The sequence below is a fragment of the Amblyomma maculatum genome, chromosome 5, assembly GCF_055883805.1.
Source record: "Amblyomma maculatum isolate TAMU_Amacu chromosome 5, ASM5588380v1, whole genome shotgun sequence".
NCBI classification, from domain to species: domain Eukaryota; kingdom Metazoa; phylum Arthropoda; class Arachnida; order Ixodida; family Ixodidae; genus Amblyomma; species Amblyomma maculatum.
In genome coordinates this window covers 90,926,847-90,940,519 of record NC_139348.1, presented here as the reverse complement: position 1 = coordinate 90,940,519, position 13,673 = coordinate 90,926,847, and the positions used below count along the sequence as shown (strand labels likewise).

The 13,673-nt window shown below is 44.4% G+C and overlaps 1 protein-coding gene across 6 annotated transcripts in view; it reads right to left on the bottom strand.

Moving 5' to 3' along the window:
- sick (sickie) overlaps positions 1 to 13,673 on the bottom strand; it is an 819,067-nt gene that overhangs the window by 15,964 nt on the left and 789,430 nt on the right. For 5 of the 6 annotated variants that reach the window (XM_084603878.1, XM_084603874.1, XM_084603873.1 and 2 more), the window contains 10 exons: positions 11,834 to 11,917; positions 11,179 to 11,392; positions 8,693 to 8,832; positions 7,335 to 7,576; positions 6,016 to 6,172; positions 5,080 to 5,230; positions 4,147 to 4,253; positions 3,246 to 3,335; positions 2,425 to 2,518; positions 2,208 to 2,282 (listed from right to left, as the gene is read on the bottom strand). In XM_084603878.1, coding sequence (XP_084460004.1) covers positions 2,208 to 2,282; positions 2,425 to 2,518; positions 3,246 to 3,335; positions 4,147 to 4,253; positions 5,080 to 5,230; positions 6,016 to 6,172; positions 7,335 to 7,576; positions 8,693 to 8,832; positions 11,179 to 11,392; positions 11,834 to 11,917 — 1,354 coding nt within the window. The remainder of the gene's footprint in view (positions 1 to 2,207; positions 2,283 to 2,424; positions 2,519 to 3,245; positions 3,336 to 4,146; positions 4,254 to 5,079; positions 5,231 to 6,015; positions 6,173 to 7,334; positions 7,577 to 8,692; positions 8,833 to 11,178; positions 11,393 to 11,833; positions 11,918 to 13,673) is intronic. The other variant, XM_084603875.1, reaches the window with a different exon arrangement.

The window sequence follows — 13,673 nt, the reverse complement described above, 5'->3', positions numbered from 1 at the left end:
GCAGCATGGCGATCGAAACGCATCACATCAATGTTTCAAGAAGTGATTGTGATCTAACGGCTTTTTTTCGAAACAGCCATGCATGCAGGCAGCTCTCTCTCTCGTCATTACAACCAATAGTTACAACTGTGTTCTTTGAGGACAGTGCCGAATATATTGCCACACCTCACCAGAGTACGGATCGCGCACAAATTCAGCTGAAGAACAATTCAAAAGGACAGAGACCGCAGAAAAATGCCTTCTACTTGTGTTTCTCTTTCCTCACAATGCAAACAGCAAAATGGATGTCAAATTATGCCAGATGCAAGAAAGCAAGCCAGGAGGGAGTTTTGGCACTCCCTTCACCGGTAACACGTTTAGGCCCTTCATATTAATGGGTGATTCCGGCGGTTTCTCCATCATTTTGAGTTATTGATTGCATTGCATTCCTCAGTGTGTCCTCACTCCGACACAAAAACAAGAAAAAAATATGCGTCGAAGTTCCAAATAGAACTATGTTTAAAATGAAAGAACAGCAACACTACAACCGGTTCCACAGCCAGAAACGACACTCTAGCTGACGAAAAGATACGGTGTTAGAAAAACACTCACACGCACATCGACTGGTGGAAATAAAGTCTGGAAATCATGACGCAGTACATAATATGCCTGAAATAGCCTAGTGCAGGCCTCAAAATTTCATGATCGCACGAGGAGCGGGTAGTAATGTGGACATACAATGTTTTTGACATCACAAATGCAGTGTTACCCGCAGAAATCGTCTGAACCGAGGCCATGAAAAGTGGGAATTTTAAAATCGAGTTGCGCACGAACGAATTATCGCACGGTGTTCAAATCTGGTAGAATTTGTCAGGGTAGAGAGGAAAACCTACAGCAAAATTTTTACGAGATTATGCGTGAATGTCGAAAAACCTCTGGATTTGCGCTTAAATTTTCAATTCAATTTATTTTCAACTCAAGGTTGAAGGCCCTCAGGCGAAAAAAGCTGTTCTAGAACAGCTTGAAGAGTGCCTGAGGGCCCATACACGGCAGCAGTTGTCCCACAGTAAATTACAGTGTAGACTCACATCAATTTAACATCCGTTCAAACAAACTCTAACAAAAATTCAAAGTACAGTAGTTAACAAAACAGTAGTTATTCATGGAAAGTATAAGAAATTTGCGTTAGGCCTCAATTCACAATGAAACTTATAGAGCCCTACAGAATTCTAACACGTCAGTACAACTCTAATCACAAAGTGAGCATGGTTATTGAAACATAAGTAGTTCATTTGGTTACAAAATAATGTCGCAATCTTTTTTTATTGAAAGTCTCGAAATATATTGCCCTCTTTTCATAGTCATTGAGAAGAAGCGGAAGTTGGTATTGTAAGGATTGACAGAGATATTCGGTACGCCGATGCGGAACAAACCACTTGTCACAGCTGCGGGTGCGGTCGTCGCTTTTTTGTTTGCTTAAACTTGCGGAGCTCTTTAAAAACGTTTGAAGATCATTGCTTGCAAAAAAGAAAGTATATATTAAGCGATATTGTAGGTAATATTGTGCTTTTATTATATGATACTTGAGAAACAGTGCTTCTGTCGGATGGTAATACGATACATTAGCAATATTACGAAGAGCTTTTTTCTGTAAAAGAAAAATTGCGTTAATGTTGCCGATCGTTGTTGTTCCCCAAACAAGCGAACAATAGTTTAAATGTGATGCGAATAATGCGTGGTAAATTTGAACTTTTATTTTTTCAGGCAGATAATAACGACATCTGGCAAGTGCTCCCACAGCTGATGACAGTGACTTGTTCAAACAATCAATGTGGTGCGACCATGTCAGGTCAGCTGAAAATGTCACTCCTAAAATCCTATGTTGGTTAACAACTTCAATAGTAGCTGTAATGTGCGTTAAAGGACGATCTATTGCAGCCTGTTTGTTTCTTGGTTTAAAAATTATGGCTTTAGATTTATTTGCGTTGATCTTAAGACCATTGGCGTTGGACCAATTGATTATCTTAGACATCTCAGTTTCCGCTTTTGCAACTACTTCGTGTATATCATGACCAGAAACAAACATGCTGGTATCATCGGCATAAAGAACATAACAGGCATCAGAATTCGGTTGAACTGTCGGATAGCCCAACAATACCTTCTGTCATGGCTTCAATACAAAGCATACTAGGCCCAGTGACACCAGCACCAAGATGTGTAGCGCTTACCTCTGACGACAACTTGAATCTTCAGTGTTTCACCAACTAGATAACCACAAGGCAGGAGTTCGGGGAGCTCAGCCTCTGCAAAGATAATGGGAACAAGACAGGACAGACAAAACTTTTTAAACTGAAAGAGAAAGGAACCTAGCATTAATGTTGTATACTGCATAGCCTTCACAGCAAGCAGACACACAACAGTGACAGATAGTCGGAGAGCTCTCACCTTTGGAGCGGACAATGTCATCTATGTGGTAGCAAAGTATGCTCTCGGAGCTTAGCCCCAGATTGGACGCAGGATCAACACGGAGGACATAATCCTGTAGGCAGTGACAACAATTTGATAATCAGCTTATGATCAAACTAGATAGCAGGTACATGATAGGTATACAAAGGTATAAAAGTGAAGTATAAATGTGCATTATATAGAGTAAGCCTACAAAGTGATTTTCTTTAGGATTTACTCAACAAATGTGTACTGGAAGCACAGAAAACAAAATGGAAGTTTCATCCCAGCCACAACAAAACTGAACTGTTTCAAGGAAAAAAAAAAGAAAATCTGTCAATCTGTAGGCATGGTGACCTCAAGATAAAGCAAACAGCTTGCTTTTTTTACTCCAAACGAGGCCATGCATGTATGAAAATATTGAGATAGCAGTTTCAGTACATTACTTTTATTTTGAATTTTATTTGACAGAATGTTGAATTCTCAGTATATATAATATGATTCACCAAAAAGGAACCAAGAAACATCACATTTTGATACTGGTACGAATATCTGCTTGTTTGCAAACAGATCACCAAGCTTTCACCTTTCGATTCGCATAGTTAATTCGTATAGTTAGCATCATTTCGTACTCTAGATACTATGCATCTGTGGCAGTTACGTCAGTAAGAATTAAAAGTTCGTGCACTTCTAAACTGAAACAAACGAGTGTAAAATAATGTCGGACACAAAGTTTGCGGTGTTATCATCAGTGACAATAACTGGCTTCTAAAAATGAGACAAGAAAGGATGAGAGCTAGCCATGCCAAAATGTCACTAACCTTGAACATTTTCTTCACCGCACTGTCGAGGTTGTCCCACTTGGTCTTTCCACTCACATACAGGGAACCAATGAGGGCCTCCTCCGAAGCCTGCGACGAAGATTATTCCAGGTTAGAGGACACTCTTTCCCAACTTTCCTTTCTGTAAATGCCATTTAATAGCACATTCATTATGACAACATCGAAAAGAAGACTGGGTGGAAAACGGCCCTTTAAATGTCTCCAGAAGCATGATTCTTTGTTTCTTCTTCCTGTCTTTCACATCGGCCACAGGGATTGCGCTCACATGCACCTGCTGCAGTATCCATACCGATGTTCTGTCAGGCGACAACATCAAAAGGAGACTTGGTGGAAAAAAGCCCTTTAAATGTCTCTCAAAACATGTTCCTTTGTTTCTACTTCTCACACCGGCAATGTTGGCACGGTGGAAGCCACAGGGATTGCACTCACATGCATCTACAGTATCTCTTCCTATGCTCTGTCAGGCTGCTCAGTTTTCTTAATGAAGAACGAATTCGTGAACTGCCAGAGAAATTGAGGATGTGCAGAGGAAAGCTGTCCACTTCATATTTCACCATTGTGAATGTAACTCGCAATTCATGGATGATAATAATATTAATAATAGTAATGTTTATTTTTCCATCAAAAAGACAGAGGGAGGGGGGAGCCGTAGGTAAAAGCTGCAAAGACAGCTTGATAGCTGTACATTGCACTGATCAAGGAGGTTAAGTTAAAGGCTAACCAGAAAGACACGCCTTAGGCCTGCCACTTCACAGTGGGGGAAGGAGGAGACATAAGTGAAAACATAGTGCACTTAAATGAGCTTTATACGCTGCATCCAAAACAGGACGCACATACACTTGCACCATCAGAACTTCTCACCCGAAAGGGTAATACCCACCTCACATTTTGTCAGGCATTTCCCGACGTCTCCGTGACACACCAAGTGGACCGTGACGGTGACGCGTTTTCCCTCTGGGACTGCTCCATTGACGCCATCGTGCAGGTCTGAAGGCAGTGTGGGAAAGTGCGCGTAATTATGCGTTTTCTTCGGGACAACAACAGCGTGAGTCAAAGAAGTTGACAGCAGTCAATTCTCAGAAGGCAACCGTTTTACAGGAGATTCCTCAGTATAAATACCTCTTCAAGAGAGCGAGCTATCCTGCTTAAGTTTGAGAGTTATCACATTCAATGGGTAAGCTCCACCTCCAAAAAAGGGGGTTTAACGTCCCAAAGCGACTCAGGCTATGAGGGACGCTGCAGTGGAGGGCTCCAGAAATTTTGACTACCACCTGGGGCTCTTTAACGTGCACTGACATTGCACAGCACATGGGCACCTTGCTTTTCACCGCCATCAAAAAGCAGCCGCTGAGGCTGGGATTCGATGCCGCATCCTTGCGCACAGTAGTCGAGCGGCCTAACCACTGCACACACCACCACGGAGGGTTCCTCTAAAAGAGTCCCAGCCAATTAATGCGAAACTGGTTAATGGGCCTGCACCAGCTGAAACTGCACACTCTTCTCTCATATTATCATTGTGTAAAACTGGAAACTTTCAAAAATAAAAAGCAATCTCTGTGACTGACACAAAGAAACCTTGCAATTCAGTATCCTCGACCAGCAGTAAGGTTTCATTTTTCCCCATTTTTAATCCTTAAACAAAACGGACTGAGTTTTAAATTTTTTCATACATGATAAGGCCTTTAAGTCATATTAGGTGCAACCAGACAACATCAGATCAGTCCAAACAATCGAAAAGTGTGTCTCAAATCCTATCGAATGACACCACTTAGCAGCAGATACCTTCTGGAAGCAATCAAGAGAAGATCCTCACCGAGTGCACAGATTTCGTGAGCGCTCAGCCGCCTGTCAAGAGCGTCCATGCTACTCCGGTGTGGCAGGGAACTCTGGGAAGCACTTAGGGACTGGCTTCGGACCAGTCGCTGCAACCGGTCATTGTCCTGCTTCAGGTTGAGCATCTCGTTCTGCACAGACAACAAAAACAAATGCCTGTGAGCAGATCTCCTTGGACTGGCAGCTATGGTCACAGATAAGGCTTGCTGACAGGCTGCCTTATCTAGCCCAAATATTCGCCAAGGATGCCAAAGGAGAGACTCAGATTTAAGCCGGTAATAGTTAAGAGGCATCTGGGCGTCTTGATACGCGAGTTTAATAAGCATACCCTGAATATTTGGAAACATTACCCACAATGTGCTCCCTAGCACTTAAGACAAAGCCCCAGCAGTCAAAACATCAGTTTTCAAGCCCAATAGCCTTCCAAGAATAACAACGTTTTGGTCTCCCCAGTTTAGCCATGCCATTCTTCTCTTTTATTGGGAACTCGCCTCATGATGTTAGTCTGCTGCCAATGCACAAAACTCACAATTTCACACTTGAAACATTTGTGTGAATAACGTGCAAACGCTTATAACACCAGACATGGCATAGGGGGTAAATAGATAAAACTGCATGGATGCCAGGTATCGCAATGTGTCTCGTCATCTTTCGGGCTGGTGTTCCTCATTAGCACTTAAGATCTGGGCCAAAAAAAAAAAAAGAGTTGGAAAATTTCGAACTGCATATTGCTCCCCATTGGACCAGTTGGCAGCAACTAGAATTTGGACCGAATGCCAGTCAGTGCCAACTGGTCCAACTGTGAAAAAAAGCAACTCGAAATTTTCAATTGAAGGCTTTTTTCGGTTGGGATATGACCTCTCCAAACATACGAGTATTTGTCCAATGCTTGTAAACACGCAATGCTGGTGCATACCCTCATCTTGGCCAGCGTCTCCTTGAGGTTGTCCAGTTGGTGAGCTGAAGAGAGGGCCTCCAGCCGGATGTCGGTGAGCACCAGATCCTTCTCCCGCAGCTGCTTGCGCAACTCTCGCACCAGCTCGGGCCCAACCTCCTCATCGTGCTCGTGAAGCCTGTGGCAGTCAAGACATGCACACACCACTCATGTACCACACCCGTTACTGCGTCGAGCAGCGAAAAGGGTAGCGGACGTCTTAACAGTTTTGGAACATTTCAATATTCCCGAAAGTGTGCGGAAATCAATGCACTTAGCGAACCCGGGAAAAACCATAATTTTCACTTGGGTTTCATCTAGACAAGCACCAGGAATGGTGAAGTAATGGCGGCTTGACCTAGCCACAGTGGTAGCGTGATGATTTTGCTGTTCTCGCCCTGCCCTCCCCTCTTTCACTTTCCTCCGTGCATTTTCTTATTATGTTGCCGTATGTCCTCCTATTCCACTCTCCCCATGCTTCCGTTCTACCTTCCTCCTTCACGCCATCTTTGCTACTGTCGTACTTTCATACCCTTTCATCGTTTGCTCCGCCGGTTATGCCACCAAAGTGTCATCACTGAGGCCAACGCCACTCAATCCACAAACAGGCGCTAGAGCTAGGCATAGTTCAGAAGATGTCAACTCCCAATTGTGTCTACACTGAGTTACTAGACTGATCAGAAGCGAACCAAAGTAGCTACGATCAATTGAAACATGTAATTTCAGATTCCTGTGCAATTAATTCTCTGGGACACATACAACAGACTCGCTCAGGTTAATCTGGATGGCCGATCGTGTCTAGGTACCAAACTCGCAGCCAGCAATAACCAAAATAGACCTCCTCAAACTTCAACTGCAATGATCAGTGGTGCCCAAGCGAGCACAATGACGGAAGCAAAATTAAAACGCTTTAGCACAACTAGCTAAGAGTGCTCGCTAAACTTACGCAGGCTTCAGCCGCTGTAAGCAGTGAAACTGCAATGAGCCAATCACCATCACTGGAAAGAAAGAATGTGGTGCTCCAGTGGCCTAACAAGAAAACAAACGTTAATAAAAACAAATGTAAAACTACCGCAAACCAGAAGAGAGCACCTATCACTGATAAAACGACGGGCAGGCTGCAGCAGCTGAACCTTTTTCCATGTGCTCCGCTGTTCGCATTTAATTTTGCGCCGCTAGTATGTCGACCACTTTATTCTGAACGCTTATTTTTGTAACAAAAGATCTACGGTAACTATGTTGCATGCACACACAAGTTTGTGGGTAACACGACCAATAAGCACAGTATACTTAGCACTCACGCGTAGCTGGAATGGGACAGTTTGAGCTCCCCGTTCTCGGTGGTGACGATGGTACCAACGCCGCCGCCGGGAGAGTGGAGGATCCCGTTGGAGACCATGGACGGAGGGCTGCCCAAGCCCAGTAATGGTGAGTTAGGCGTCGAAGAGTCCGAGTGCAGAGCACGGATGTCCTCGACATCAGAGACGGAGCCGTGCCTGTTTTTCTTGCTCCGTGAAAAAGCCTTGCTGAATGAGCTCCGCAACTGCGACATGAAAGCAATGACAAAACTCTTCACGTCGGGGAACAGAGGATGCATGGTGAGCGCATATATGATGCACCTTTTCACAGAAAAAGAAAGACAGCACTGCTGACTGATGCTATATTCAGTGACAGCTTTCTCGACAATGAAAAATGCTCATAAGCAGAGCCTCTGTAACCGAGTCACTCCACCAATAGTTCGGCTACCTAATGGCCGCTTGCAAGCAACGCATGCGCTGTGCCATTTCTGGCTCTGTCACTGCAGCAGCTGGCGCAATCTACGGAAGCTTCTTGGAAAATGACACGCCTAAATAACTCGTTTGAATCAAATAAACTTGTTTTCTGTGACGCTTTAACATTGAAAATGCGCAGCTGGATTAGAATATGGCCTAAACAATGAGTTTTAAAGAATTATCTTGTTTTAAGGTGAAATTAATATCTGCCGAAGAAGATGCGTGTTTAGGCTAGCAGCCTCGCCTCCACTGCCATCAAAAGTTGTTGCGGAGTATGCTGCCATGTAGATGGGCAGTTCAATCATGGTAAAAATTATTGATTAAAGCTTGAGCTTAAGTAGCAGGTAAAACTTTATGCTGAGCATACATAAATATCTGCATGGCAGGCCTGGACAGACAAAACAATATTAATTAAAGCTGTAGCGAAAATAATATGGAGAAATTTTTTGTGTGTGACCCATGCACAACATTACTAATGAATATCAAATCAGACTAATTCTAAGCTCCAAATCAATAGTTTGCTCTAAATGTTTTATTGCAATTGCTGTCCCCTAAGGAAATGTATAGTCCAGAAGACCATATGCCATGTTATGCTTGTACATTTAAGTATGCAACTTATTTCACAGTAGACCGCAATTGATCTCAGTGTTCCCTTGAGCAAAGCATTTTTGGACCAAACTCGGTTATTTTTGACCAAACTCGGTTACCGCATTTACGGAGATGAGAGAGACAGCAACATCTATGAACAAGGAACCTCCCTCAATAACTGCGTGGTGTTGTGGTTAGTTCTGCCAAGCTATCTCTCTCTCTCTCTCTAAATCAAATTCTCTAAATCTTAAGTAATCGGCTGTTATATACTCTAGCCCATATATGCCAGTATTGCTCACCCATCCTTTCTTCTTCTTATGCTTGTTCTTTCCACAATCCTCGTGCCTGGTAGAAGTATTGCTGCAGGCGCTTGAAGCAGAGTTGACGCTCGACATAGAGTCAGCCGATAGCTGCCGTGACATGTGCTGGTCTTGAAGTGCTGTACAAATGGGGCAAATGAGACTTTTGCTATAACAGGTGCCAGCTCGACCTTAAGCAATCAAATGTTCAAAAACCTCTGCATGTTGCATATACCTCTGCCTAGGGTGTTCTGGCACTGGCAGGCAATAGCACAGTTTCTAAAGTGGCTAATATTCTGCAAGCTGTCTAATTCATTATGGTCGAAGCATAACACAAAATATTGCTGTTATCTTAAAGCAAGGACTGTGCCTTGGAATGCAATGTGTTACCGGTGCATAGACATAAATTGCCGAATTATAACTTTTACAAGCCTTTATCCACCATACATACACTGGTCCGGTCACGGGATAGAGTAACTTGAGCAATCGAATACGAACCGTACACAGCCTAAATTAAAAAGGAGGTGCACAGTTTCCAAGTCATGCCATTTCTAGTGGCTTTACTCATCTGTTGCCATGTCATCAGCTCGGCATAGACAACACACTGACCATTTCGAAATGACCCACCTGATGCTTCATTAAAATTAACAGCGGGTTGTCTTTTCACTGCAGTTCAAGTAACAGTGCTCTGCATTTCACAGATACAGTTGAGTCGCAAGAGTTCGAATTCGAAGTGGCTAGAACGTAGAATTGAGTTAATGAGAGTCCGGACTAAAGGAGTCTGATGAGAGCAAAGATCTGATGCTCTGCACTGGCCATTGTGTAGCTGCTATAGAAACACGTTAGCTCGCGCTAAGTCATTGAGAGTTCATGCGGCTGACTGAGCAGTGACTGACATTTTTGGCACTGAGAGCAAGCGTTGGCTCTGTTGTGACCTATGACCCGCGCCGTGGCACCCCTAGGCTACAGCCGGTTCTAGACAGGCTAAATTTAGTGAACCCTCGTCGTGAAGAATGTACGCAATGATTTCTCACAAGAGGGTGTACAGCAATGCCTACCCCTTCCGCCTCCTTTTTTCTGAAGGCACCCTATTAATTGTGGCAAAGTTTTTTTTTCTTGTGCTGATAACTACTAAAATGACTACAGTCGATCATGGATGTATCGAACCCAAAGGAGGTCACGAAATAGTTCAATATAGTGATAACTCAATAAATAAAATATGCCAACAGAGCAGCTTGCTATCGCGCCATGTGGCACAAGGGCCGTTTGGGTTTGAAATTCATATTAAATTTAAGCTGCCACGAACAGAGTTTGGAAAAGGTCGCCACTGATCACAAGAGGTCTAATTTTATTACGGGTGCCCTATAAGCGCCATAACAACTCAGTTAAAATAAGCTGCAGCTGCTTTTTTTTTTTTTTGTCTCCATTAACAGCGAAGCAGGCCACGTGAGAGTCGCCCCAAGGCTTCGGTCAGCAAGGCTGGCTTCATCGCACAACGCTTCTGCTAAACTCCGGTTTGCTGCATGGCAGCAATTTTGAGTTGAAAATAAGCCCACCATACCGAAGGCGACTCTCATTCAGACTCGACGTTCCCGTCGTCACATGGTTTTACAGCATTAGCACTGCCAGCAGCGTCAAAGGCTATGCAGCCGATCCAACTCTGTGCGCGAAAAGTGGACACGGGAGCGCCATTAGACGGAACACGCCAGTGGCATGGGGCACGACGTGCAGTTCGATATATCGAATGTTCTGCTGAGCAGGAATTTGATAAATGTGAATATAACTCCTATACTTTTGAATGATTTCTCCAAGAGGATTTTTTAAGAGTTCGATAAGGCATTAATTCGATATATCCAGCTTCAATATATCCCAGATCGACTGTACGTCTGCTCCTCTTCTACACACAATGTCACCACCCCCTAGATATTCAGACCAGCATTCCCCCTGTTTTAGTGAGGTTTAGCACACATGACACTGTACAAGCTTTCTGTGTCATCTAAAGCCTGCTGTGCAGGCACAGTGGCCCCACCTGGCTGCACACGTGCTACTGCACGTGTGCTGCCGGCCAGGTACACTACAGCACCGTATCCGCTATGCTAAATCTTTAGTGGAAGCTAGGCTGCGCGTTGGCGCTGTATACCATCAACATCGCGATAACCATGCTCTCGAGGCAACCGCGTTATCAACTGCCACGTGACCACTGGGCTAGAAGCGGGAGCTGTGAAGTCTTCGGTGTGTGAGGCATGACAAGTGGCACATCTGATCGAGTGAACTGTTGCAAGCGGCCAGGCGTTCTCATTTAATTGTACGTAAGTTGATGGAACCACACGAACGAGATTATACTGAACATCCATAACGTGCAAGGTTAGTGGAGAAAGCACACAAGCTCGCGGTCTGCGCAGTTAATGAAGCAAGGTATGAAGTGGGGAAGGAATTCGCAGACAGACTGCGGAGAACAGGCAAGGGGGTCTCGGGTGACTGCTCACCACCGGCGGCAGCGTCCTTGGGCGTGTTAAAGGTATGGCGGCGCACTAGGTTAGTCGAACCACCACCACCACCACCAGGGGGCACGCCGTTACTGGGGGCCATACTTCGCTGCACGGCCGCCATCGACTGTAGCGCCATCTTGGTGAGCCCCGCCTCCGCACTCTGCTTCTTCAGCGCCTCGATGGTGTTCCGCAGCTCCGTCAACTCGGAGTCCTGCACGAGGACAGCATGCAAAGAAGGTAAAGTGACTGACTCGGGGCGCAGATGCTATGTAATTAAGACCAACAAAGCACTGTACTGCTGCGCAGTGTACTTCTGAAGTTTACACCTTAAGAATGAAAAAGTAGGTTAACCAAGGCATGTGCGTGCACAGGTAGCTACAAAAGAATCAAAGGTGATACCTCTCCACTACTAGGTACTGGATAGTCTAATCCACTTTTCAGACTATAAACTTTCTAGTAAACCAAAGGTCATGAACGTGCATAGCCACACATTCCTCGCGCCTGCTATTAGCGACTTTACTGGCAATAGCACATTTCACTCCATTCAACAGTGCATGATTTTATTGCTGACATCTACTCAAATGGCGGAGAAGGCTGCACATACGTAAACAGATCGATGGTGTTAAGTAACAGATGTTCCGACAGTGCATACCTTTTGTTCAGCCGTGACCGTTAGGTGCTGAAGCCGGGACGTCATATTGGAGAGGGACTGCTCAAAGGCTGCAACCATGTGTGCCTGGGCAAAGGAAGAGAAAAATGCTACTCGTAAGCAACACACTCCAAGAAATTGAACGCAATATGTTGAGTAATTTAAGATCCGAAAAGTTAGCATGGACAATGTCTTCCTTCAAGTAACGGTCAAAAGACACATTTCAGGTAAAAGTAGCAACTACATGCTCAGACATTTCTTTTTTCTTTTTGCAAGTACAGTGGGTAAAATGAAAGGTTCTCAAAGAGTCCACCGACATTTACCAAGCATTTGCTCCCAGTTCACAGAAAATACCTGTCAGTATACCTGGAGCCGTCATATATACCTGCTATCTGTTCTCTGAAAGAGAAATGAGAAACTTTCTTCCTTCGCACGCAAAAGTGCCTATGTCATAGCATGCAGGTAAGCTTACAACAGTATGTTGATGCAAGTAACTGAGACTCAGAAAGGACCATGTAGATACGCTAGAGGTCTCCATCAGGTCCATCACTTTTTTTTTTTTTTAAGGCTCTGATTGCACAGCACAATACAAGGAAACTATGCCACTGCCCATGCACACAAACAGGCTCTTACACTGATACGTCAATCACTATGGTCAGCGATGTGTGTGTTTGTGTGCGTGTTTATGTGTGTGATCAAAACCTCCTAGACTATACCGGTCTCTTCTGGGAAGCGCTTCACCACGGTGTTACAGAGGTTAGGGCGCTCGTTTACTGAGATGAGGGACTAACAAACGGGGAGTGCCCGGGTAAGCGCCGAGTTGCCTGGTGCGGCAGCTATGCGTACAACCTTTCCCGCATCGGTCAGGTGAGCCATGTGGCCAAACATTCTGCAGGTGCCATTGACATGGCCCACGCCCCCAGCCTCCCGAGTGCGGCCTCACTTGGGCACTGCTGAACCGTAAGCTCCACTTCTCAGACCGGTCCACATCTCGCTAGTGGCTCAGGCCCGCAAGGCCAGCATTAGCATGAAAAAGCAAGCTAATGTGAGAGTACAGTGTCGATCACACTTGTCTAGAGCACTCTAGCAGTGTGTGTTAATGCAGTTGGTGGTTTGCGTGACTTGGCTGCTGTGCTATAGAGAGCAGAAACTATGAGTAAATATCAGTACCGGCATCAGAATTCCGCTTTGTTAAGGCGAAAGCCTTTATTGCCTCGTTGTCATCAGCAAAAGTGTCATGCTTTTGCGGCGGCTCTGACTGGTCGCGACAAGATGACGTCATGAAGGTCATGGCCACAGATCACTACCACAGTACGCGCGAATGCGCGCCTTATATGGCCATATGGCAATCAATAATCAGGTACTAATTAATGCCTAATTGCATTAACAAATTATTAATTAATGTGTAGTAATTAGTAGAACAATAATTAATTACTAATTAATAAGTATTATTAATTGATATTAATTAATAGTTACTAATTAGTGGTAGTTGTATAATTGGTTAATTAAGATCTAATTAATTTCACGCACACGCCAAAATTTCAATCACACATCAGTAAACATAGAACTGCGAAGATACAAGGAGTGCGATCTCATCGTTGCCAAGCAAAATTCACTGAATAAATGCACTAGCAGAATGTGAAACAGTAGTCGCTCGCTTTACTCGCAGCAGCATTCATCGCTACATGCGCAACAGTCGTGTAGCAGAACGATCCACTCAGGCTTTCGCCTTTCATCTCTTTAGTTGCTGAAGTGTCCTTGAATCTTTTTCCTCGTACAGCACCCCTCGGTCCAGACAAGAACTTCTGGTGATTGTAAATGAGTGGATGGGACCTTAAGTATA